Below are 24,803 nucleotides of genomic sequence, written 5' to 3'. Positions count from 1 at the left end.
TGCTTATTGACGGCGAGAATCGGGATATGAGCTAAGAGTACATGAGTCGAGAGAAGTGTGTGTGAGGGGGATTGGAGGAGGATGACTAGGCTCCTGGAGCGACACGGGTGCGGTGGGGAGGCCCCAGCCTCTGTGGTGGAGGGGCCAGTGCCGAGGACCATGTCTCTTTTTCTGCCCTGGGAGCCTGGATTCTTTCCACGTCCTGAAGCCGTGCCCACCACTCCTGAGTTCTCATGTGATCACGGCTGATGGGAGGCCCTGCCCCCTGTTTGCAGCCCAGCTTTCCCTGCCTTCCTGGCCCCCAGTCTGCCTGAGGCACCCAGCGGGGTCAGCTCGTACTCCCCCTTCCCCCGTGCAGGGAGCACTCCCCCCTGTGGCTGGGGGCCGGAGGAAGGCAGGACTCCTCTCTGCTGTGTCCTCCTTATCCCACTCACTTCGTCTGAAGATGTATTTATTTGAAAGGCACAAAGGCAGTCTGAGAGCGAGAGTAAGAGTGATCTTCTATTTCCTGGTTCATTCTCCAAGAGCCTCAAACAGCCAGGGCTGGGCCAGACTGAAGCCAGAAGCTGGGAATTCAGTCTGGGGTTCTCATGCAGGTGGCAAGGGTGAACTATTCAAGCCATTGCTTGTCCGTCTCAGGGTGTGCACGGGAAGTTGGAATTGAAGCAGAGCTAAGACCTGAACTCCAGTATGAGGTGGGCATCCCAAGACAGCCTTCTATTTTTAAAAAAGAGATTTATTCATCTATTTGCAAGTCAGAGTTACGGGTCAGAGGGCACAGAGAGTGCATGCGATCTTCCATCTGTTGGCTCACCCCTCAAATGGCCGCAATGGGGCGGGCTGGGGGATGGTTACCAGATCCTGACCTACGTCTCCTTAGATGCAAGAAGTCAGGTTGTTCCACGATTCCCAGCTTCTCCTGAGCCCATGGAGCTGATCCCTAATTCAAGACTTGAAGTCCTTTCAGCCAGTCAGCACTCATTCACTAAGATACCTGTGAGTCTATAAAGTTACAACTCACCTCGTAGTTAAGCTGAAGTTGGGTCAAGGTCAGTCCCGAAGCTCTCAATGGTTTTGTGGGGATTACTGGAAACACTGTCTCATTCTCTCTGACTTAAGAGCCAAAGTCCTGAGTTTGTCATTTCCTTAGCCTCCCCCGTGTGCCCCAAGGCACCGCTGCCACTATTACGGTGTCTGTCCTCTTACAACCAACCTTGGGCAACTAAGCACATACCGAGGGCTTCTTACATCCCACATTCCCTTGCGAAAGAGACTGTTATTGTGTTCAAAGCCAGGAGAAGGCTGCAAAGGGCTGATTCTCGGGGCCACTTCTGGTGGGATAGTGTAAGTTCAGCCGTAAACAAGAATACATCCAGTTCACCAAAGAAGAGTTAAGGAATATAAAGAATTGCTGAAAAAAGTAAAACACTGAGATAAACACAGAAATACCTCCTGCGAGAAGTTGTAACTTTTGGAGCCGGAGAAGCAAGGCAAAAGATTTAGACTTACCAGAATTAAGACTTCCATGAGAAAAGATCTGGAGAATGGCAATCTGTAAGGCTCTCTAGGAAGACAGCACCACTTGGGGCCACTGAGGCCTCTGAGGGCAGTCCTGGGAAGGGGCCTCAGGAGCCTCTGGAACCCACCGCATCACCAGGGGTGAAGAGCTATTCCAGGTGACCTTGCAGGAATCAGCGAGAAGGCACTGGCTCTCGTCCTCCTGCCTCCTACTGCCCTCTGGTGGCCCATCTCGGTATAACCACTACTGGCTGGCAAAGCGAATGCAGTTTGCTCAATTTCAGTTTCAGTATCACAGAGCAAATACAAAAGCATGGGTTTGGAGAGGAAGGCCATACATGGGCAAAAAGGCCGGGAAGTATATGTCTCAATATACCGGGTCATGTGCACACTCACATCCCTCTTCAGAGTTGGGACACAGAATTTGAGCATTAAAATCAATTTCCCTCTCTAGTACAGTAGCCATATTTTTTTTCTCCTTTCTTTCTTCTTTGAATAGAAAAAATATAACCAAGTTCACAGAAGAGAAAGGTAACTACTTTAATGTTGGAAAGATGATCACTGTCAACACTCTGCTTTTTGTTTTCCCTCACTGGGTGCATGTGGATTGGTTTTCCCATAAATTACATTGTACTATAGCTTTAAAATCACATGACTGTATTATCAAAATTTTTGACATTAATAGTGGCACATATTTATTTGAAGAAGTATGAAATGTTTCTAGGAAGTGGTTGGGAGGCACCTTTAGTGACCTGGCAGCACACCTTCACAAGAAGACTCCACACTCCCCATTCACCTGCAACCGCCGAAATGCCACTTATACATATATGTGTTTATTTATTTTCTGAGTAAGACTGTGCATGTAGGGGAAAGAGTTCTACTCCCATGTTAGAAAATAACTTCATTGTAAGCTTGTAATAGAATTTCTGATTTGCATGACAACAAGAACTCAGACTGGCTTCCTACCTAAATTTCACGTATGTTATAGTTCAGTAGTTTGGGCCTCTGCTTGGGAGACCTGCATCCCATATACAGTGCCTGGAAGTCCAAATCTGCTTCTGCTAATGATCCAGCACCCCACAGATTCCCCGGGGAAAAAGTAGATGATAACGGTTCCAGCCACTCATGCAAGGGGCCCAAGTAGAGTTCCTGGTCCCTGACTTCAGCCCAGCTTAGCCATGGCTGGTGTAAGCATATGCGGGGGAGTGACTCAGTCTTTCAAATAAATAAAAATAATTCATAAGCTTAGTTAAAATGCTTTTGTGCAACGCCCCATGCTGTTTTGAAAGAAATCATTCTCATTTCATTTGAGAATCAGAGAAAGACAGACTCAGATGGAAAGAGATCTTCCTTCTACTGGTTTCCTCCCCAAATGGCAGCTACAGCCAGGGCTGGATCAGGCTGCATCCAGGAGTCTGGAACTGTCAGGGCCTCCCACATGGGTGGCAGGGATCTGAGCACTTGGGCCATCACTGCTGGCTCCCGAGGGGTGTGGCAGTGGGAAGATGGGTTGGAAGCACAGCAGGTGGAAGATGGGTCTGCAGCACAGCAGGAGGAACTTGAACCCAGGGCTTTGACAAGGGATGGAGGCAGCCCAAGGAGTAATTTCCCACTGCCCTATAGGCCTGTCTTTGGACATGCTTTTACCTCTTTGTCTGTTTGAGAATGTTATCAAAAGTGCTTTAGCATAATGAGCCATACCAAGTTTTGCATACTTCAAGATCATTTGTGTTTGCACAATCTTTTCCTTTTTGGGAGCAGGGCCCCAAAGCACACACAGCCCTTGCTTCTTCTTTAACTCCCTGCTCATCTGGAGCAGCAGGTCTCTGCCTGCCTCTCCTGGTGAGTCCCAGCCTCCTCCACTCGGAATCTAGACTCTCCCCTTAGCTTCCCTCGCCTACCACATTAGACATTTTTCAGTACATCTACAGCTTTCTTCATTTTCCCTCCTGGCTCAGAAAACAAAGGCGTTTTAGAAACTATAAAACCCCCCAATTCCCTAAGTGCTGGTTGCATTTTTGTTTGCCTTCTGTGGTGCTTTGATGCTGCTGGGTGAACAGCTGATCCTCAAAAAAAGTGTTGAATGAGTAATTGATCTAACTCTCTTCATTCTCTCCCATTTGGTAGGTCCACTTCCACTCTTTTGGCTTCTTTCCCTTAAGCCTACATGTGTGATAAAGTCATTTCCCATATGTGATGGAAAGTTATGTCTCAACCTGGCTTGGCGAGGCTATAGCTCCCAACTGCTCATTCGACACCACTGACGCGATGAACAACCACCATGAGCTGACTCTATGTAAGGCAGATGATGCTGAGTAACACGGTGAGCCTGATGCACTAGGCTGGCAGGCCGGAGGAACAGAACTTAGAAAAGAGAGGGCATTCCTCACTAGACTGCAATTTCAGCCTTTGCCGGGACCCCCAGGCTTCTCCGTGGATTTTGGACATTCCTATCCAATCCCTACAATTGCATAAGCTATTTTTCTCCAATCAATCCCTTCATATGTCCAATTGTTTCTCTTTCACTACTGGGATCCTGATTGTGACACCATTCCTAAAATTACAGCAAAACCAAAAACACCCTTCTTAATTCTGCATCTGTCACCACACACATTCTCTTTCTCATTTAAAACTTAAAATGTTAGCTCTCATTCCCCATTTCTAATTCCTGCTTTGCCATCATCTGGGAGCCACGGTCCCATGTATACAGCTGGTCACATGGACATTTTCTTGCAGGCAGTCGCTGAGCAATATCAAATGTGGTGTTACTCATTCCCGCTGCCTCCTACCCACACCGCTTCTTCGGAATGTCATTTCTTAAACTCAAGGCAAAGGCCTGGAAGCTATCCTAGACACGTAAGTCTTCAAGCACCAGCCACCCAAGCCAGCCTCCACTCTACAGCACCAGTATTTGAAGGGTCAGCCTTTCATTTCAGGCCTCAGCTTTTGTCATAAATGCCCATTGCATCCCCTTGCCTCCAGCCTCCCCCCAGCCCCTTCTCCAATGCCCTTCCTCGGCCGGAAGGTGACTAACACGGCCCTGCTTCAGGCTCCAGGAAGGAGTCCTCTCTCACCCACAGCAAGGGCAGCTCAACCGGGACTTGTCATCATAAGGACCTTTAAAAGCCCTGGAGTAAAGCCCAACAAGGACCTCAAGGTAAGACATTCTCAAGGCGAGATCAGCACTCTGATTTTCGAAAGCTTCTTGGCAGGTTTTGGCCAGCAGGCAGGCGTGGGAAGCACTAGTTTTCAGGGTCAAATTCAAACTCTGCCCCTTACCACCCTTAAGCCCTGCCAGCTTCACGTGTCCGCATACAAACTGCTACAGCAACCCGAGCACAGCCTGCCTCACACCACGTCGCTCACGGCCTCTCCGTCAGAGAGCCGCCTCCTCCTCCTTTTTTATTTTCCTTTCAAAGATTCATTTATTTTGTGGACAAGGCAGATTTACAGAGAGAAGGAGAGACAGAGAAAGAAGATCTTCCATCTGCTGGTTTTACTCCCCAAGCGGCCACATCAGCCTAGCTGAGCTGACCTGAAGCCAGGAGCCAGGAGCTTCTTCTGGGTGTCGACCTATGTGGGTACAGTGGCCCAAGGTCTCAGGCCATTTTTCTCTGTTTTCCCAGGCCACAAAGCAAGGAGCTGGACAGGAAGTGGAGCAGCTGGGACACAACCTTGAGCCCATATGGGATGTTGGTGCTTGGAGATGGAAGATTAGCCAGTTGAGCCATTGTGTTGGGCCCACAAGCAGGAGGGTCATGGAGAGGAAGGAGGGGGGAGACTGGAAGATGCTTTATCATTGACTTTGAAGGCACAGGCCTGGGACACAAGCTGGGAATGAAGGCAAGTTCTAGAAGCTGGGAGAGGCAGGCAGGCAGCCCGTACCTAGGCCCTCCAAGAGCCTGCCCTGCTAATAGTAGCACATGCAGACTGATTTTACTTCTCACCCCCAGAAACTGGAGAGAGCTTTGTGCTCTTTCCAGCCACCTGGGAACCTACCTGCAGACCACCATGGGGCACTGCGGGAGGGCCTACAGGGGTCTCTGTGGAAGGTCGTGGGTGGGTGGGGGGTGAAGATGGAGTGTTCAGGAAGAATCACAAAAGGTGCTGTGGGAGGGGGAATGTATTTCCATGGCCCGGGCAGGGTACACAGGGCATTTAAAGGGTTCCAGGAGGGAATATTTTACATAGCAGTTGTAGCATCAACAGTATGAGGACATGTGACTGCTTTGATGCCAGGTACTGCAGAGCAGCTTAGGCCCAGATGAGGTCAATGTCATCACTTTATCCACAGGCAACACTGAGGCCTGGAAAGTAGCTTTCCTGAGACCACAGAGCCAGTCCATGCAAAGCAAGACTCAGAAGCTATGCAGGCTGTGCCTCAGCCCGCCTGCTGCCCCTCCAATACCAAGACACCAGGCACTTAACCCTGCCTTAGTGTGGCTGAGTAGAAATGACACCCAGGAGCCATTACACACCCTCTGCCTCGCAGACAAAATAAGGGTATCAGAAAGAGCCAGTAGAGCTTGGATTACCACCTCTTGGCCGCTGGCGAAGGACAGAGGTGATGAGCAGCTTGAGAGTAAATCACACCTTCCTTACAGATCCCACACGTGTGCATGCCCCTACCTTTTCCACTAGTGGTTGACGCTGAGTTGGGGGTATATCTCTGTTTCCATGCGTGTAAAGCACACAGCTGCCACCTTGGTTGTGGTCCGAGCACTCCATTCCCTGACATTTTGATTAAATACAGGTGGGGTGATCTTCCCCAGCCCCTGAGATTTTGATATGCAGCCACAAGATGATGTCTGGATCCCTCACAGCCTCTGTGCTGCTCATCCCAGCCTCACGCTGCTTCCTGGCCCTGCTGAGCCCCGCAAAACTACTCGGGGCAACTGAAGCCCCGCCCCGGCCCTTGCAGGACTGGGTCTCAGCACCACCACCTGTAAACTGGGGACCGTCCCCTCTGCACTGCGCCCCGCTCAGCTCCAGGCCCCGCCCAGCTCCAGGCCCCCCATGCCCTTCCAGGACTCGGTGTCAGCACCGCCCCCTGTACCCTGGGTCCCGCCCAACTTCAGGTCCCGCCCCCGCCTGCGCTCAGCTTCAGCACCGCCCCCTCTGCACTGGGCCCCGCCCAGCCCCAGGCTCCGCCCCCGCCCGCGCCCAACTCCAGGCCCGTTTCCCTGCCTCCAGGCCCCGCCCCCTGCCTCCAGGCTCCGCCTGACCTCGCGCTGCTCCGCCCTTGTCAGGCCCTTCTCCCACCCTCAAGATGGCTGAGGTGCTGCTGGGCCAGGAGCCGTGGAACCGCGTGAGGATCCCCAGGGCGGGGAGCTGCAGCACGGTGACCGTGCGGGACTCCGGCGCGGGCCTCGGTGAGTGAGGCACCCGGCGAGCGGGGCCAGCGTTTCCGGAGGAGGCTGCGGGGTCCGGCGGGCGCATGTGGGGCGGGGCGGGACTTGGCGCGGGGCCCGGGGCTGAGGGGAGCGGGGTTTGGGTGCGCAGCCTGGGTGCGCCTGCTCTCCCGGGCCCCTCCAGCAGTCGCGGGCGGGACCCCAGCACTTCTGTCTTAACTGCAGTGTAAACGCTCCCAACCTGTCAGAGCGCCTCCTCAGCTGCCCGTGCGACGCAGGTTGCAGGTTACTCTTGCCTTAAGGGTTAAGAGCATTCCTGTGAGGCGTGGGGAATTTGCCACCCATTTCCGAGGTAGCCAGTTTTCCATATAGTTGGGGCAGTAAGAGATGTTTCATCTACCGATTCGCTTTCCACGTGTTCCCACACAGGCAGGGCTGGGCTGTTGCTGAAGTGGGAGGCTGGGAATCCATCCCGGTCGCCCACGTGGGTGCAGGGCCAAGCCCCTGAGTCGCTGTGCTGCCCAGGAGTAGAAGGCTGGATGGCCATCCACAGACCTGGGACTCGAACCAGGCTTATCTGGGGTTCGGGCCTCCCAAGGGGTGATCCAACCACTGAACCTGGGCCCTGCCTGCCCTTCCTCCTTGGTTTTGTTAACTTGAGATGACTACTTAATGCTGCAAAGCTGCTTAATGCTTTGTAAATAGTTGTTACTACTATAGTGGTTTGGGGAATAATGACTAGAAAAAGTGTACATCTGTTTATTACAGGTGACAAGTTTGTTTCGCTGATTTGTGATCCATGGTTAATTGAATCCATAGATGCAAAAACCTATGGATGCCTAAGGCCAATTATGTATTTTAAAAATGCATGTTTATAAATACGGTTTAATAATTGAATATACAAATTTCCAGAGAGCATGAAACTTCTGTGAGCCATTATTATCTGTTAACAACAGGTGGAAGAGGATGGCACCATTAATAACTCCCATCTGGCCTGCGACTTTGCCTGATAAGCTAGTGTTTCGCAGACTGGGCATCTGAAACTTGGTTCAGGGCTATACCTGCTCTTTGAAGAACGTTGTGTTCCATTTTTAAATCTACTCCTTGTTAGCAGCCCCCTTCCTGTTGTCAGGAAGCCTTCTTGCCATTCTCATCCCTGTTATTCACCAAAGTCCTCCATGTAGCTTAGGATTGGCACAACAATGATATCACCTGCTTTTAGCTGCTGCTTTTCTTTGTCTTTATGTTAAAGAATTTGTTATTCTCCGGCCCGGCGGCGTGGCCTAGCGGCTAAAGTCCTCGCCTTGAAAGCCCCGGGATCCCATATGGGCGCTGGTTCTAATCCCGGCAGCTCCACTTCCCATCCAGCTCCCTGCTTGTGGCCTGGGAAAGCAGTTGAGGACGGCCCAATGCATTGGGACACTGCACCTGTGTGGGAGACCCGGAAGAGGTTCCAGGTTCCCGGCATCGGATCGGCGCGCATCGGCCCGTTGCGGCTCACTTGGGGAGTGAAACATCGGATGGAAGATCTTCCTCTCTGTCTCTCCTCCTCTCTGTATATCTGGCTGTAATAAAATGAATAAATCTTTAAAAAAAAAAAAAAAAGAATTTGTTATTCTCTTTAATGCTGTAAGACATTGCCAGTGCATTGGCATAACAGGTTAATCTTCAGCCTGAAGGTGTTGACATTGTGTATTGGTGCCGGTTTGTGTTTTGGCTGCTCTACCTCCTAATCCGGTTTACTGCCTGTGGCCTGGGAAAGCAGCGGAGGATGGCCCAGGTCCTGGGCTCCTGCATCCTTGTTGCAGACCAGCTCTGGTCCGTGTGGTCACTTGGGGAGTGAAGCGGTAGATCGAGGACCTCTCTGTCTCTCTGTGTCTCTCCCTCTTTCACTGCAACTCTTGACTTTTCAAGTAAAATAAATACATCTCTCTCTCTTTTTTTATTTACGGATCTTGATTAATTTTAGCTTGCTATGTTTCTCAAATTGAAACCAATTTGATTTCCACAAATAGAAAACGTCCAAAACCTCAAACTTTTAGGCTTTCAATTATGATTGCATTGAATCTGTGAATTTCGTTTGTGAAGAATTGAGAAGTTTTTATTGATTTTTCTAATCCATATGTATGTTGTATCCCTCCATTTCCCTATTGAGATCTAATTTAACTTATCTCAGTAATACTCTGCAATGTGAATGTAGTTGTGTTCATTTAAAAAGATGTTTGATAGTTAAGATTTTATGGTGTTATTATAAACAGCATCATTTTCAAAAAAATGCATGTTTATTTTATATATTTGAAAGGTGGTTATGGAGCGAGGGAGAGAGGTTTTTTCATCCTCTGAAGCCAGGAGCTTGGAACTTGAGCACTGTCTCCCCTGGGGGAGCGGAGCACCTGGGACTCCAGCCAGTACGCACAGGGGTGCCAGTCAGATGAAATGGGGCAGGTTCAGGGTGGTATGGCTGTAGACAGGGGGTGCCAGTCGCAATCCTAGGTAAGGCTTAACCTGTTGTGCCACAGTGTCGGCCCCCAGCTGTGTGTTCTTCACCTGGTATCTAATGCAGGTCCTTTCACTTTGAACTTGACTCCATCTTGCTCGTGCTCATTGCAAACTGGGGAATTAAGAGAAGCATTTGTGTGCCCCCCTTCAAGCAACTTGGGGAGGTGCACCAAATGAGTGCGGTGTACTGTGGGAGATTAAAATCCTGATGAAATGTGATATAGGCATTCCTTTGTAACACATGTTGTCTTGTGATTTCCTGGGCTTCATATCACCCATCACCATTTTCCACCTTCTCATGTACTTGGAATCCTTGATTGGGTTCTTATAGTTGAGGCTGATTGCATTAATGTGATTCCATGAAAGTGGAGAAGGAGAGATGCTGCTTTCAATGTAACTTCTGTGTTACCCTTAGCGTGGAGATGCGGACTGAGTGTTGTTAAATGTGTTTGTCTTAGATGTTTGCGTTGCGGCTGTCATCAAAGAATGCAACCTCGTTGCTTTATCTCTGAAGAGCCAGGTCTTGGATGCTGAAGCGGATGTGTTGTGCGCAGTCCTTTACAGCCATCACAACCGAATGGGCCGCCACAAGCCGCACCTCGCTCTCAAGCAGGTGAGGGGAGACCTAGGGGGGAGGCACAGCCAGTTTCTTGTGATGTAGGTCACGCACCTCAGTATTTTGTTATGTGTGGGAATGTCAGGAAATGATTTGTGACTTACAGGTGCACGCCCCACAGTGGGCTTTTTTCCTGAAAGCATTACAGAAATGATTTTTGTGAAAAGAAAATCATGTTTCGATGAATTCTTTGCAGGTCTTGTTTCTAGTGGATAAGTAAAAATATTCTTCATTATATGCAAGCTGTAGCAACAGTGACTTTGCCCAGTTCAAAGATGCAGTGATCTGCTGATTTGATCAAGACAAAGTGTTGGACATTATGAAACAGTTTCAAAAAGAAAAGAAAAAACCCAAAAGGCCAAAAAAATACAAAAGCAAAGGCTCAGGTGGCAGCAGCATCTAGTCAGTAGTGTGTTGGAGTGGATGGGCAGAGGTGCGGAGAGCTGCGGTCTGCAGTGGTTTCACATCATTTTTTGAGCTTCAGATGAACTTGGTCCCTCCAGCTCAGGGTGGCTTCCTTGTCTGGACATTCACCTGTCCCTTGTTAATTGTGCAGGTTAGAACTGCAGCCACCTGGTGAATGTTTTTTAAATATCCTTTGTGTCAAGTGCTTTGCTCGGTGCTGGTGCTTGTACGGTTGGGTTGTGTGCACAGCCCTGGTCTCTAATCTTTTTTTTTTTTTTTGAAGATTTATCTATTTTTTTTTTTATTACAAAGTCAGATATACAGAGAGGAGGAGAGACAGAGGAAGATCTTCCATCCGATGGTTAACTCCCCAAGTGACCGCAACAGCCGTGCTGTGTCGATCCGAAGCTGGGAACCAGGAACCTCTTCTGGGTCTCCCACGTGGCTGCAGGGTCCCAAAGCTTTGGGCCATCCTTGACTGCTTTCCCAGGCCACAAGCAGGGAGCTGGATGGGAAGTGGAGCTGCCGGGATTAGAACCTGCGCTCATATGGGATCCCGGGGCATTCAAGGCGAGGACTTTAGTTGCTCTGCCGCTGGGCCCAACCCGGGTCTCTAATCTTACAGACTGGTCTCTTCTGGGGGATGGACTTCAGGTTGTGAATAATCACCCATTGTTAACAATTTGATACTGTGTGCTTCTTCCTTTCCTGTAGCTCTCCCATGGAGTTCATTGACAGGTCAGAACTTTCTCTGCCTTTGTTCCTTCCTTAGTTCTGGCTGCTGGTTTTTTTTTTTTTTTTTTTAGGGCCTCAGGAGCTTGTAGTTTTCTCGCTATCCTGACAGCTGTGTCCTCTTTCAGTCTTTCCTACACTTGGCATACACCAAAGCCAAAGTGAATCATCCTGAAGCACAACTTTGATTTTTCATGGTTCTCTGCTGTGTCCTGTATAAAGACAAGATCTGCTTTGATCTGGCTTCTGAGTCTTTTAGCTTGGACTTCCCTCTCACCTTCAAATCTCTGCCCTTCCTGCCAGCCTGAACTTGTGCATCCAAGGGTTGACCGTGTTGACGTCCCTGTGACGCCTGGCTGGCCTGGTCCTGTGCATTTAGGTTACCCGGCTCTCTCCAGGTCCGCCTGGGGAGAGCTGCGCTCTCACTCCCATTGGGCACTGTCTGACAGCAATACTCTTCTTCCCACGGTGCATATTGTGGTATTCTCATTTGAAGTTAATGTTTTTCTGATCATTAGTAAAATTGAAGTCCTCATTTTTTATACCTCTTGTTTCTATTTCTCATTCCCTTCACAGAGCACAGGAAATAGTTTCTTCTTGATTGGTCTTCCCTGAGTCTGAGGAGAGACAGCTCTCTTCCTTGCTAAAGTTCTTAAGTGTTTTGGTTTGTTTCTCTTTTTCTTTTTCTTTTTTTTTTTTTTTAACCATAGTTCACTTACAAAGGTAAGCAATGACTATAGGGAGTTTCAGGACTGTTGTCTCTGCTATTCTGAAGGTTGTATTGTTAAATTAGAATTCAGAACTTTTATTTTATTTTAATATTTTTTTTTTTAAGATTTTATTGTTATTGGAAAGCCAGATATACAGAGAGGAGGAGAGACAGAGAGGAAGATCTTCCATCCGATGTTTCACTCCCCAAGTGAGCCGCAACGGGCCGGTATGCGCCAATCTGATGCCGGGAACCAGGAACCTCTTCCGGGTCTCCCACGCGGGTGCAGGGTCCCAAAGCTTTGGGCCGTCCTCGACTGCTTTCCCAGGCCACAAGCAGGGAGCTGGATGGGAAGTGGAGCTGCCGGGATTAGAACCTGCGCCCATATGGAATCCCGGGGCTTTCAAGGTGAGGACTTTAGCCGCTAGGCCACGCCGCCGGGCCCTTAATAATTTTTTTAAAAAGACTTATTTTTATTGGAAAGTCAGATTTACAGAGAGAAGGAGAAACACAGAGAGGGCTTTCATCAGCCGGTTCACTCCCCAGATGGCCACAGTGGCTGGAGCTGCGCTCTTCTGAGACCAGAAGCCAGGATCCTGCTCTCCCACATGGATGCAGGTCCCAAGGCCTTAGGCCATTCACCTCTTTCCCAGGCCATAAGCAGGGAGCTGGATGGGAAGTGGAGGAGCCGGGGCATGAACCTGTGCCCACATGGGATTTTAGTACTTGCAGGTAGAGATGAGCCACTGTGTCATCCCCTGATTTTCAAATTATTGTATTACATATGTGGCTCCAGCAGGATATGTTCCTGTTGAGATCTTCCTGTTTTTCAGTCTGATGCAGTGACATACCTGGCCCTTGTAGCCTGTGAACTCCAGGGTTCTTGCTGTGTTTTATACAAATGTGTGGCTCTTATATTAAAAAAATACATATTGAATATTAAGGATGTTATAGAGTACCTATTTAATGCTGTCTAAAGAACTGGGTTACAGTGTTCAACAAAATTGACAACATGTATTTTCCTTGAGAGGCATGTTGTTGGGAGAACCACAGGTAATCAGGCATCAGATGGCGAGTGCTATGAAGAAAAACAGGTCGTGCTGGTGTGATTTGATAAATTTGTTTGGCTGAATGAATGACAGATTTATAACCAGAGGCAGTACTTTGGCTTGAAATTTCTTTACCTGTACAGAAAGTTGCTCTGTGATATTCAGCATATTCCCGTTTTTGAGTCTTGATCTTTTTACTGTCTTGATCACACTAGATACGGACTGCATGCATAAGTGTACAACTTGGAGCTATTTTTTTTTTTTTTTTTTGTCTTTCAGGTGGAACAATGTTTAAAACGCTTGAAAAAGATGAACTTGGAGGGTGCTATTCAAGATCTGTCAGTGCTGTTTTCTTCCGAGTATGTGGTTCAAATGCACTGTGATGTAGTGGGCTGGGCATTATGAAGTTCTACGGTCTCCCTTTGGACCTTCTTCTACATGTTGTAGGAGTAGAACCAATGATACCTAAGCACCTAGTGGGTGTGGGAATAAATCTCGTGTTGGTCTGTGCGAGGACCTGGAATGCAATTGCAATCTTGGTCATGGTAGGTTACATTGAGATCTCAGTGGATTTTCACTTAGCGTATCAATCTGGAATGAACGTAAACACAAGTCAGCCCTTGAGAACTGCTCAAGAAGTAAAGTAATGTGCTTTTCTGTTTGTGTCCAGTGAGAATCGGCCTGCCCCTCCCGACATGCGTGTCCTCCCCAGCCAGCCACTGCTGGAGCTGGTGCTGCTGAAGGTGCTGGGAGCCTGCAAGCTGTTGCTCCGCCTGCTGGACCGCTGCTGCAAGGCCTTCCTGTATCCTTGGACCCAGTGACAAAGCTTCTTTTCAGGCTCCCCTGCAGCTGCCTGATGGGGCCATGGCCAGGAATGCCTGCCTCTGTGTCTCTGACTTGGTGTGTTTATCCAAAGTGTACTGGCAGCTGAACTTCTTAATCTTAGAAACTAAACCTCAGAAAATAAGTAGTTTCCATGACCTAAATAAGACATTTTTAAGGCTTTAATATTTTCCAAATGATACTTTGTATTTGAAATACATCTATTCTTTTATGTTATTAAGAAAAAAAAACCCATAAAACCGAAATGATTTTGGCTTTGTTTTCTCACCTTAACTGATTGTCCAGCTTGACTGTGAAGCATCTAGGTTTGCAGGAGTTCATTATTTTAAACCTTGTGATGGTTGGGCTAGTGAGCAGGTTATGGTATGTATCAGCCCTGGAAGTCCTTTGTTGGTTTTGTAACCTCTTTGAAGAGAAACCAGAGTATTTTTGGGGTCGTTTGAAAGCTGTGTGCTAAGAGTAATATCAGAGAGGTAAACTTTATATTTGTAATCATGAGATCAACCGCAGAACAACTAAACAGGTGAGTTTCTAGGATGAGTATCAAATCGTTGGCTTGGTCACAGTACAGTTAGGCTGCTTAAAACAATGGGCTGACTGTCACCTTGGTTATTTCTAACTTTTGCTTTCTAATTTTTAATGACAAGGAGAAATACCTTTCTTAGACCTCACATTTATTTCTTCTGGAAGAACCTTTGCTTTCTGAGGCATATTTGGCCGCTCTAAAGAACTCTGACAACACTTGGAGATTACACAGACATCCTATTGCATGTCTCAGTATATACTGTGAAACTGACCTGGTAGCCAAAGGCAGTGTGGGTGTTTGTAAGATATGATTTGGCCTTTTGAAATAATTAAGATCTCTAATTTGAATATGATAAAACATAAAAAAAGTAAGCAAGTGCAACATTCTTTGCCTTCTGAGATTGAAACTTTACCTTGATGGTCTTTCTCTGGATATTTTAAGTGCTGAGTGCTCTTCTCTTCATTTTTAAAATCTTGTTGATTTTGAATTGGACATAACAGTGTTTGAATAACTATTTTAAAAACATCAGACTTTTGTTATTTTGTAATGAAAACAACTTTAATTGTTGGCTGGAACTTCTGTTTGATTAATTTAGGATATTGAAAATGGAGGGTGTAAAGAAAGTTGCCTATAATTTCACCATACAGATAAAACCATACTAGAATTTTGACGGGCATCTCTGTCACATCTCTTCATGTTGTACTGTGTATATATATATATATATATATTTTTTTTTTTCTTTTTTTGGAGTAATGTTTTGTAGTTGGAGTTTCTATTTGGATTGGGCTTATCTAGCTATTTGCAAATGTGTATTGTAAATTAAAAGAATTATTTTGCTAGAGGTTGATAGTTGTTTATTTGTCTTTTTATCATACAGTTTATCATATTGTATATTATAATGTAGCTGACTCACAAGCTGCTGTTTCTTTCTCTAGGGTTCTCTATAAAGGTATCTTGAGAAGGTTGGTTTCCTTATATGAGCCATTATTTGGATTGCTTCAAGTGGTTTCTAGGATTCAACCAATGCCTTACTTCAAAGATTTTACCTTTCCTTCCAATATTGCTGAGTTTCTAGGGCAGCCCTATTTTGACATTTTTCAGCAAAAATTACCTACGACGCTTGCAGCTAAAGGAGTAACTAAATTGCTCAATAGACTGTTTTTAACAAAAGAACAGTCACCAAGGTCTGGTGAAGAAACCTTACGTAAAATTTCCGAAAAGGCCAAACAGATGAAGATAGACCTGCAGAATGTTCCGGACCTGGGACAGCCAGTGACGAGTAGCCAGGTCTGCAAAGGTAAGCTGCTTCGTAGAGCACACATTCTAACTAGGAGGAAAGAAGTATGCAGGGTGTAGCTCAACCTCTCCATTCTTAGTTTCAACTCTTGCTGGTTGTCTTCAACCCACTTACCCCCAATTAAAAAAAAAAAATTATTTGTTTGAAGGGCAGAGGATAAAGCAAAAGAGAGAGTCAGATCTTAACATTCCTTGGCTCGCTCCAAGTGGCTGCAGTAGCCAGGTTGGCCCAGTCTGAAGCCAGGAGCCCAGAGCTCCTTGCGGTTCTCCCCTGTGGGTCGTGGGACCTAGAGTACTAGAACCATCATCTGCTACCTTCCCGGGCACACTGTCAGGGAGCTGGATCCAAGTAGAGCAGCCAGGGCTCCAACTGGCACTCCAGTCTGCGATGCCAGCATCTCAGGTGGTAGCTTAACCTGCGCACCACCATACAGGCCCCACCTGTGGATTATCTTTGGCGAAGTGTAGCATGTTGGTTTTTTTTTTTTTTTTTCCTAAGCTTGAACACTTAAGGTTACTTGTTTTTGCTATTTTGTGATAGTTCTTTGCTTACATTATGTAACTTTCTTTTGTAATTTGGCAAGAAATGTCACACACTTATCAATTTGTTGTAAATTTGAAAATAATATGACTAAGGTTTTGTGTCTAATTTTTTTTCCATCTCCACAGAAAAGTCCTCAGATTTTGATGTGAGAGTTTTCTGCAAACAGCTGAAACACAGAGCTACCCAGGTCTGTTCAGCTTGATTTGATACTCTTGTTGAGTTCTGCTAACTTGTAGAGGATGCTGCTCCTCAGGGGTGGGACCCTGCCCATTGTTTCTCCCCGGCTCTAAGCCTGGTGTCTTCTTGATTTTCAGCAGAGACTTCCAGACAGTCTGCAGTCAGTTCAGTTAGTGGGATGTCATCACGAACGTTTGCAGAATGACTAAAACTCATCCCAAGTGTGAATTGTACTGCTGCTCAGAGTATGGGCTGTGCTGATAGGGGATCTGAGTCCTGGCTTTGGTTGTAGCTGCTGCTTTCTGGAAGTTTCCTGACTTATTCAATCCCCTTGTCATGGTATTAGTATGTACCTCAGAGGCTTGTGCTGGTTTTTAGTGCACGCTCAGCATTCAGCAGTCTGAAGTGTGACAAAGCATTTCATTGGCGTTATTAGCTGTGGTCATCGTTTTGTTGTCTTCCTCATAATTTATTTTGGAGTTTCTGTTCCCTTTCTTCTTGTGAGGGTGAGGCCTTGGCACTGTTCCGCTGATCAGGCAGGATCTGTAAATTTTGCTGTTCTGGCCCTAAAAACAGGTCAAGTATATCAGAGTCACCTATTTCCCTCAGTCACTTCTCAGTGTTTATTACTCACTGCCTTTGGAAAAGAGCTTTTCTCTGCCTTCTTTCCTGAGTTATTTCTTCCCCTTAAGAATTCTTCAGCTGTTTAAGTAAAGTTGAATACTTTCCAAGCACTATAGTTTGCATTTATGTTCTGTGCAGTTCATGAGTATAGAGTAGGGGTGGCGTACGTCCAGCTCACAGCTCACTAAGGCCTCAAAATAATTTGGTCTGGCCCTGCCAAGGCGACCACACGAGGGACTTGAAATTCAGCAGGTCTGTAGCAGGTTTAACATTGGTAGTTTTGAATTCCGTGTGAGTGATGCTAGAAATATCCAAATGGTTCTAGGAGGGAGAAAGGTTTCCCTGCCCTGGCTTTGGGGGAGGGATGATTTGTTCTTAGTGCTGTCTGTGTCAGCTCAAGTAATCTTGTAAGAGCCGTATAGGAAAGGTGCTGTTCCTGCTGTTTTTCGTATTCCGGGTGGAAACAGGGAGACAAAGGCCAGGAAACATGTCTCAGCTGCACCACGAGGAAGGGGCAGGAATGCATTTTGGATGCAGGCAGTTCACCTGGGTAGTTTCTGTTCGTTATTGTCACAGCAGTTCCCACAATAGTTTTTTTTTCCATTCTGTGTCTCAAGGATAACCGTGGTACTTGGTGACTTGGATACAAGCTGTCCACCCGTTTGTAGATTAGCTAGGTTTGAAGCTGATCAGCAGTACCTCTTACTCAAGGCTATTCATGACTATCTCTTTAGCAATTAGCACTACTATGTTCAAATTTTATTTTTGAAAGGTTTCAGTATTTATTTGCAGTCAAATGTTCTACCGCTGAGCTATACCCCTATAAAGGTTTTATTTATTTATTTGAAAGGTAGGGTCACAGGGACGGACAGAGAGATTATCTTCCTGCTTCATGTCCTAATGGGCACTACGGCCAGGGCTGGGCCAGGTTGAAGCCAGGAGCCAGGAATCTGGGTCTACCATGTCAGAGACAGGGACTCAGAACCCCTCGTCTGCTACCTCCCAGGGCGTGTGGTATGGGGAACTGCGTGACAAGTAGAGCATCCAGGACTCAGCCTGGATCCCTAAAATGGGGGGAGGGTATGCCAAGGTTGGCTTCATCTGCTGGCCACAGCACCAGCTCTTCAGCTTGCATTTAGAACAGACTTTCTTTTTTTCCTACTAAGCTAATTTCTGAAGAAAGTTTTAAAATGTATTTGTATTTTGAAGGGTGAGAGGAAGAGAGACAAAGTCAGATATCTTCCACCCACACTTTATTTCCTCCATGCCTGTCAAGCTGAGACTAAGCCAGACTCGAGTCAGGAGCCCAGGATTCAATGTGGGTCTCCCACATGGTTGTCAGGGACCCAAGTACTTGAGCCATCATGTGCTGCCTCACAGGGTGCTCATTGGCAGGGATCTGGAATCAGAAGTGGGGCCGGTACACAAGACCATGCTCTCCAGTTTGGCACATGGGCATCCCAAGCAGCATCTGACTGCTGTGCCAAACACCAGTCCCAGAGCAGACTTTTCATATGCATGCCAGACATAGATTGCCAATAGGCTTCTTTATTAATGTTTCCTACTTTTCTGCAGGTTCCTCTTTTTAAGTGTGAGAAATTCGGAACTAGGGAGTAGAATGAGTGAAGGGTAGGAGTAGACGTAGGAGGTGGCATATTTTTCTAAAGAAATAGTGAAAGCTAGCAGAATCTGGACTTTACTTGATAAAGGAAGGAGTTAGAGAAACAAAGGTTCCTGTTAGAAGTTGGTTGAAGAGGAATAGGAGATGCTTGCTTCAGTTTGCTTTCCTTTCCTGCTGTGGTCAGTATGTGTTTGTGAGCTGACTGATGGGAGTAGCATGCCGGGTGCTTTGCAAGGCCTCTCTGTCCTCCGTGTCCTCCAGTGTTGGCAGTAAGGACCCGTCACTTAGGAGAGTTGCCCATGGAGTGGAGCTTCCGTGGAAACAGGCTGTGGTAGTGCAGTGATGGAGACAGGAAGCTCTCTCAGCAAACTTTCTCCCTCTCTTGGGCTTCTCCCAGTATTCTGTCATGTGGAGTTTTATTCTTGTATGTATGATAAATATTTACATAGCATTCCCTGCTTCAGCTGAACTCAGCTGCAGATGAATTTGGTGCAGAAGTGGGGAAAAACCATGTGTGTTAGGAGCAGTGTATAAAATGTTAAGTTTTTTAAGAGAAAAGGAAAACTCAGTGAGCAAAAACTAAATCCCTTCTTTTAAAAAGGCTTAAAGTTTGTTTGTGGTTTGTCCTCTTGTCATAGATTTGCAAGTCAGTGACATTCAGTGCTTTTCCCACCCTTAACATTTCAGGAGAAGAGCTCTGCGTTTCAGTGTTCTCGGCCCAACGCGAGGACAGCCAGACCTTCTCCCAGAGCGAGACGAGCTCCTGGTGCGAAAAGGCTGGTGCAAAGACTCCGAGAAGCTGAGACTTTCACACAACTCTCAGAAGAAATCCAAGTGGCTGTTACATGGTGCAGGAGCAAAAAACTCAAAGCTCAGGCCACCTTTCTGAGTAACAAACTTCTGAAAAGTAACCGGCTTAAACATGTGGAAGCTCAAGGTTACAGGTGAGCATATCACACAGATTCCTTTTTCTGTTGTCAGCTAGTGCAGAAGTATATTCATCCAAACCAGAGAATTTAGAGAATTTAGAGAATTTAGTAAAATTGTAATTTCTCTTGTTGCTTCTGTTATCTGGGCCATATGTTTCATTAAGAAAGTAAGCCGAGGCAAGCATTAAGAACAGTCTGTTGGGCCTGTGGCTACAGCTGCATGGAACAGACAGTGGCTTTAGGGAGCTTGTGGTCCAGTGGGCAGTGGTCCGGCTGTGCACTGCTGAAGAGGTGTGGAGTCAGAGCCGGGCAGAAGGTGCTCGCCTCCCGCAAGGCCTGTGCCGGACTACCGGGCCAGGGTCAGAAGTGACGTTCATGGGAGCTAAACTGTCCCGGTTCTGAATTCATGAAGCCTACATGAGGTTAGGTACTTCAGGGCTTTGTATGTTTATTGAAAAAAGTAACAGATGCCATGGTAACAATTTCAGTCACAAAGGGCTATGTAATTCATAGATGGAATTATTGTAAGTCCTTCAAGAAATATTCTCTACATGCATTACAACATAATATCTTATTTACATTTATAGACATATTATTCAGGGCTTTATAGTGGAACCTGTGCATGAAACCACTTTAGCTCTCTACAATTTGTTATGCTTTATTTTTAAAATTATGGAAAATATTTCTGTTTCAGAAAAGATTGGTATATAACAAATTTCAATTAAAAACCAAAGAGAAATTGTTGACTTTGAGAATACCAAAAAAGTTTGCAGAAAAATGGGATTAAAAGATGTTTATTTTGGTACCCCAAATTTTTGAAGTCCATGCATAGATTTTACATAATATGAATTTTCCATTAACGTTTTGAAGACCCTGTGTATCTGTGCACTTCAAGGGTTTATTTATTTATTTATTTATTTATTTATTTGCAGTAGAAGAAAACATCTTTTAGTTCCATTTACCAGAAACTTCTTGAATTCTAAAGGGATGAAATTGCTGGAGAGGTTATCACATTAGGTGCCTCAAAACGGATCTGTTCTAAGACGGAGAGAAGTGTTTTGATCAACACTGGGTTTTAATTCAAATGTGACATTGGTCACAAATTTGTGTGTGTTGATGAAACTATTGGTATGTACTCCCTAATGTAGTGCTGCTTTGCTGTTTCATTAATACTTTACATTTTTGGTCTGTTTTACCACTTACCTAACACCCACCATAACTCTCTGAGGTAGGCAATATTATTCCTATTATATATAATATATAAAGCCTTCTCTCTCTATATATATATAAAATGAAGAATTAGAACTAGAGATTTATACCTCAATTCAGGTTCTCTGATTCTTTTTATATGTTTATATGTGTGTGTGTGTGATATTTATAATCAAAGATCAGGATTTGCTTCTTTCTAATGGGCTTCTTCCAAGTTCTGTATGTGTCAAAGGGAAGAGCGGAGGCTTGTGGGTTGGTGAGCACAGACCTGTGCTGACCCTCTCATATCCACCTGTCATGACCAGTGAGGAGGCTCAGTGAGGCGTGGAGGAATCCTGTGGTAGTGGGCTTGGTTCAGAAGCAAAAGCCCTAAAGCTTCTAGCTGTCAGGAGTTCTGTCTCCAGACTTGTGGATTGCACAATAGGAAGTGCGGTTAGGGTAGGTCAAGACTTTTAGTTTGTGCCAGAAGCCCATTTTCTCATTCTTCTATATAAAACTCCCTCTTCACCTGTATTCAGATTCATGTTCATTTCCTACTCCAAAGTGAAACTGCTTATTTGGACATGGAGTAATATAAACTGGCAGGGTTTTTTTTCACTTGAGATGTTTTCCTGTATCCCCTCCTGTTACATTGTGAACAGATTAGCAGGAGTAGGGAAAGGCTCTAGCTGGCACTAAAGTATGGAGGTATTTTAGCGATAAGCTACCTTGCCAAGCAGTTGTAGTTTACTTTGAAAGCAAAATTGACACATTTACCTACCACCTGACTTACTGGAAAGTTGTGGTATGAAAACAGATTTGAATTAAACTTCCGCTTCCTTTTCATTGATTCTGGGATTGTATACTTTTCTCTTCGAAGCTGGTAGAAAGAATATGTATCAAACATGATTGAGGGTGTTTTTCTGCGTTTGAACAAATGCTCATTTTTCCTTTCTGTCCCCTGCAGTTTGCCAAAGAAACTAGAATGCATGAAAACATCCATTTGCAACTGCCTTCTTCATGGCTCAGGTGCCAGAACTTCAAAGCATCACCTGAGACAAAGAAGATCACAGAATGCATTTCTACCAAGACAAAGAAAACCACAGAGGAAGGTTCAGTCAGTTCTATTAAAGGAAATTCAGCAGTTCTCTCAAGGGACTCAGGAGATTGCTACAGATCCTAGCACCAAGAGGAGGCTGGCTGACCATGCAGTTCGCAGCCCTGAGCTGTCCCGGAACTCCAAGAGTAAGCAACTTTTGAGTAGTGGAAGTGTAAATCCGGACTTACAGACCACAGAGAAACAGACTCGAGAAAACCGCACAGGAAGCAATGAACATGAAACTGATTCATGGAGAATGATGCAGATGAACAAATGTAATACATCAGGATTCACTAAAGAGAAGGATGACATTGATGATATTTTTGCTTTAATGGGAGTTTAGGTGTTCTTACATGAGACTTCTAAGCAATTAAGCTGGCTTAATGTTCTGCTGTTTTAAGTGGAACTGCTAAAATCTTGAAGTACTGTTTGGATGGGATTCAGGGAGAAATTGCATTAGGGCAGTATTGCTCAGAGGTTTACTTTAATAAAATGTTGTAGCTATGTGTCACTTAAATATTTATTTGGCCTTGAGCAAGTACCAGGTATCAAGAAGAAACATCTGCGACAGGTGGCCTTTAAGCAGATGTACTTCCTTGGCTGTGGATGATAGGTCACTGGAAAAGTCAATAGTTTTATGATTTCTCAGGGAATTATTTAAATAATTAAGGTTATAAAAACTTTGTGCTAGGCCAAGTGTGCTGGCCTAGTGGCTAAAGTCCTTGCCTTGCACATGCCGAGATCCTGTGTGGGAGTCGGTTCGTATCCTGGTTGTTCCATTTCCCATCCAGCTCCCTGCTTGTGGCCTGGAAGAGCAGTCAAGGACAGCCCAAAGCACTGGGACCCTGCACCCAAGTGGTGGATCTGCATCTCCAATAAAAATAAATACTTAAAAATTAAAGAAAACAAAACACAAAAAATCACTTTGAGCCCTAAGGAAAATGGGGCATGGTAAGAAAGCACCTATAAGGCTACTTCGGCCTTACAAACTTCATTATGGATAAATCTACTTCTAAAATACCAAAATTTGCAGGTTCTGAAGGTTATGCTGTCTTGTTTAGAATGAGTCATCAAAGGTACTCAAGTTGTCTACCAGGGACTGGTCATAACCATTATTTCTTATTGATCACTTATCTCATAGGAGGGTATATGAAATGCTTTTGGAGTTGCCCCAAAAGGTTATTTTCTCGTTGTGTTTTGATGCCAGTGAATGATTCCAAGAAAAACCTTTCCTTAAAAGTATGCAAGGTGCCTTATGCTTCTATATTAAATACAGTGAGATAATTAACAAGTAGATGAGAAGGTAGAATGAAAAAGTACAGAGAAGATACAAAACAGACCATTGAATGGGGCTGGAACAAATTTATGATTTATTTTATTGCCATATGTGTACGTTGTTCAAAAAGTTGGCTCTGAGGGTATTTAAACAATGATGTCAAGTTTGGTATCATTCAAAAAATTATTCTAAACTATTTGAAAGGCAGAGTTAGAAACAGTAATCTTTCATCCATTGGTTCACCCCCCAAATACATGTAAAGGATAAGGCTGAGCCATGCTGAAATCAGGAGCCTGGAACACCATGCAGGTCTCCCACATTGGTAGCAGTTGCCCAAGCACTTGAGCTGTCTTTATGCCACTGCTTTCCCAGGCACATTAGCAGGGGCATTCTTTTGGGATGTGGGTATTGCACGTGGTGGCACAGCACACTGTGCTACATCGCTGGCCCCTATGTGTATTAACAGTAGTTAGGAGAGTTAAAGTTTAGTCTTGTGCTTCTATATCACGTGATTCCACTGAAGGTAGTCTCCAGCTACTTGGGCCATCTTCAGCTGCTTTCCTAGGCACATCTGTGTGGAGCGGGATCTGATCAAGACTCACAGGTGCCCGTTGTGAGATGCTGGCACTGCAGGTGACCCCCATGTCACAGTGTCAGCCCCCACAAAGGCTGTCGAAGCAAGAAAACAGTGGCAAGCAGAAGGATGACTACTAAGAGAATTATTTTATCATAGTATATTTGAAAACACTGATTAGAGGTGACCAGTTCTATCAATCATAAAACTGAAAATATATTCAGAATTGAGTTTTCTGAAAAGCCCACACAGCTGTTAAGCCTTACTTTTAAAAGACTAGGTAATGTCATCTTCATAAGTCTTTTCCATTAATGTAATTCAAAGTGAGGCTTTTATCTTTCCTTCTTGACTCTTACAAGGTACCAATTCTGAGCTTGTCCCATCAGCCTTCTTTTCTTGTCCTCTGCAAACTAATTTTTTCACCTGATACTACTTTTTTTGGGCTTTTTTTTACTAGACAAAATGTTACTTCCTTGACAAATGTCTTTTTGTAATAAATAAGTGCATTTTGCTGTATTCTCTAGTTTATCTTTACAGGCATGTGACTGTCTTCTGATACATTGCTTCATAACATCATTTTAATCATTGGCTTATGAGGCCACAGATACAAATAAAAACCAGAGATTGAGTGATTTGCCCAAAGTCCAACATGTAGTATATATTAGACATAGAACTTGCATTTTCTTTTTTTAAAATTATTTTATGACAAGTTTAATAGGCACTGGGGTTCCCCTCCCTGTCCTCCTCACCTCCCCCCCATTGTTCTCTCCAGTCTGCATTTTCTTTCATTTTGAATCCTGTGTCCTGCCTTGAAATGACTGGAGGTTCCAATGTGGACCGGCGAATCTGATCCAAGAATAATTTTTTAATATTCAAGACTCAATTAGAAAGATTACTAGTAGGCTTACATGGAGGCATCTTTCCTATAAACAGTTAACAGAAAAGCAGCCCCTTTCAAATTTGAAAAACTTGATAGACATTTTCTTTAAAAGGCAAAGCCCAATAAATGACATGGCAAACCTTTATTTACACAGTGGTGATATGTTTCCATCATATGAGCTTCTTGTATACTTTGGTTTTGGATTTGTAAAGGAAAGTAAGTGATAACTATTTTAATGAACTGCTTAATTCAATTACTTATAAACCTGTTTCATCCCAGATGCAAATTCATTTGTTAAAAAATACTTTTGTTTTACTTGAAAGCCAGGGTTACAGAGAGAGAGGGAC

At 45.2% G+C, this 24,803-nt stretch overlaps 1 protein-coding gene across 3 annotated transcripts; it reads left to right on the top strand.

Moving 5' to 3' along the window:
* Positions 1 to 5,827: 5,827 nt before the first annotated feature.
* On the top strand, positions 5,828 to 22,529 carry NEPRO (nucleolus and neural progenitor protein). Of its 3 annotated transcripts, none has more exons than XM_058661890.1 (10): positions 5,828 to 6,100; positions 6,768 to 6,890; positions 9,827 to 9,981; positions 13,159 to 13,238; positions 13,550 to 13,681; positions 14,008 to 14,085; positions 15,184 to 15,545; positions 16,214 to 16,275; positions 19,198 to 19,454; positions 21,595 to 22,529. In XM_058661890.1, exons 1-10 carry the CDS (start codon positions 5,863 to 5,865, stop codon positions 22,067 to 22,069), a joined length of 1,962 nt encoding a protein of 653 aa, XP_058517873.1. In that variant the 5' UTR covers positions 5,828 to 5,862; the 3' UTR covers positions 22,070 to 22,529. The 3 variants fall into 3 exon arrangements, with proteins under 3 accessions (XP_058517873.1, XP_012784596.3, XP_058517874.1); XM_058661891.1 differs by having other exon boundaries at positions 6,013 to 6,100; positions 6,732 to 6,890; XM_012929142.3 differs by lacking the exon at positions 6,768 to 6,890.
* The last annotated feature ends 2,274 nt before the right edge of the window (positions 22,530 to 24,803 follow it).

This window comes from Ochotona princeps, chromosome 3, assembly GCF_030435755.1.
Source record: "Ochotona princeps isolate mOchPri1 chromosome 3, mOchPri1.hap1, whole genome shotgun sequence".
Taxonomy (NCBI): domain Eukaryota; kingdom Metazoa; phylum Chordata; class Mammalia; order Lagomorpha; family Ochotonidae; genus Ochotona; species Ochotona princeps.
Note: the sequence above shows the minus strand (reverse complement) of the source record. Positions and strands in the feature narration are given on the sequence as shown.

Coding starts and splice junctions, on each gene's coding strand:
- NEPRO (XM_058661890.1), top strand. CDS start 5,863: ATGCAAAGCAAGACTCAGAAGCTATGCAGGCTGTGCCTCAGCCCGCCT. Junction 6,891..9,826: donor GGACTCCGGCGCGGGCCTCG/GTGAGTGAGGCA, acceptor TGTTTGTCTTAG/ATGTTTGCGTTGCGGCTGTC. Junction 9,982..13,158: donor CGCACCTCGCTCTCAAGCAG/GTGAGGGGAGAC, acceptor TTTGTCTTTCAG/GTGGAACAATGTTTAAAACG.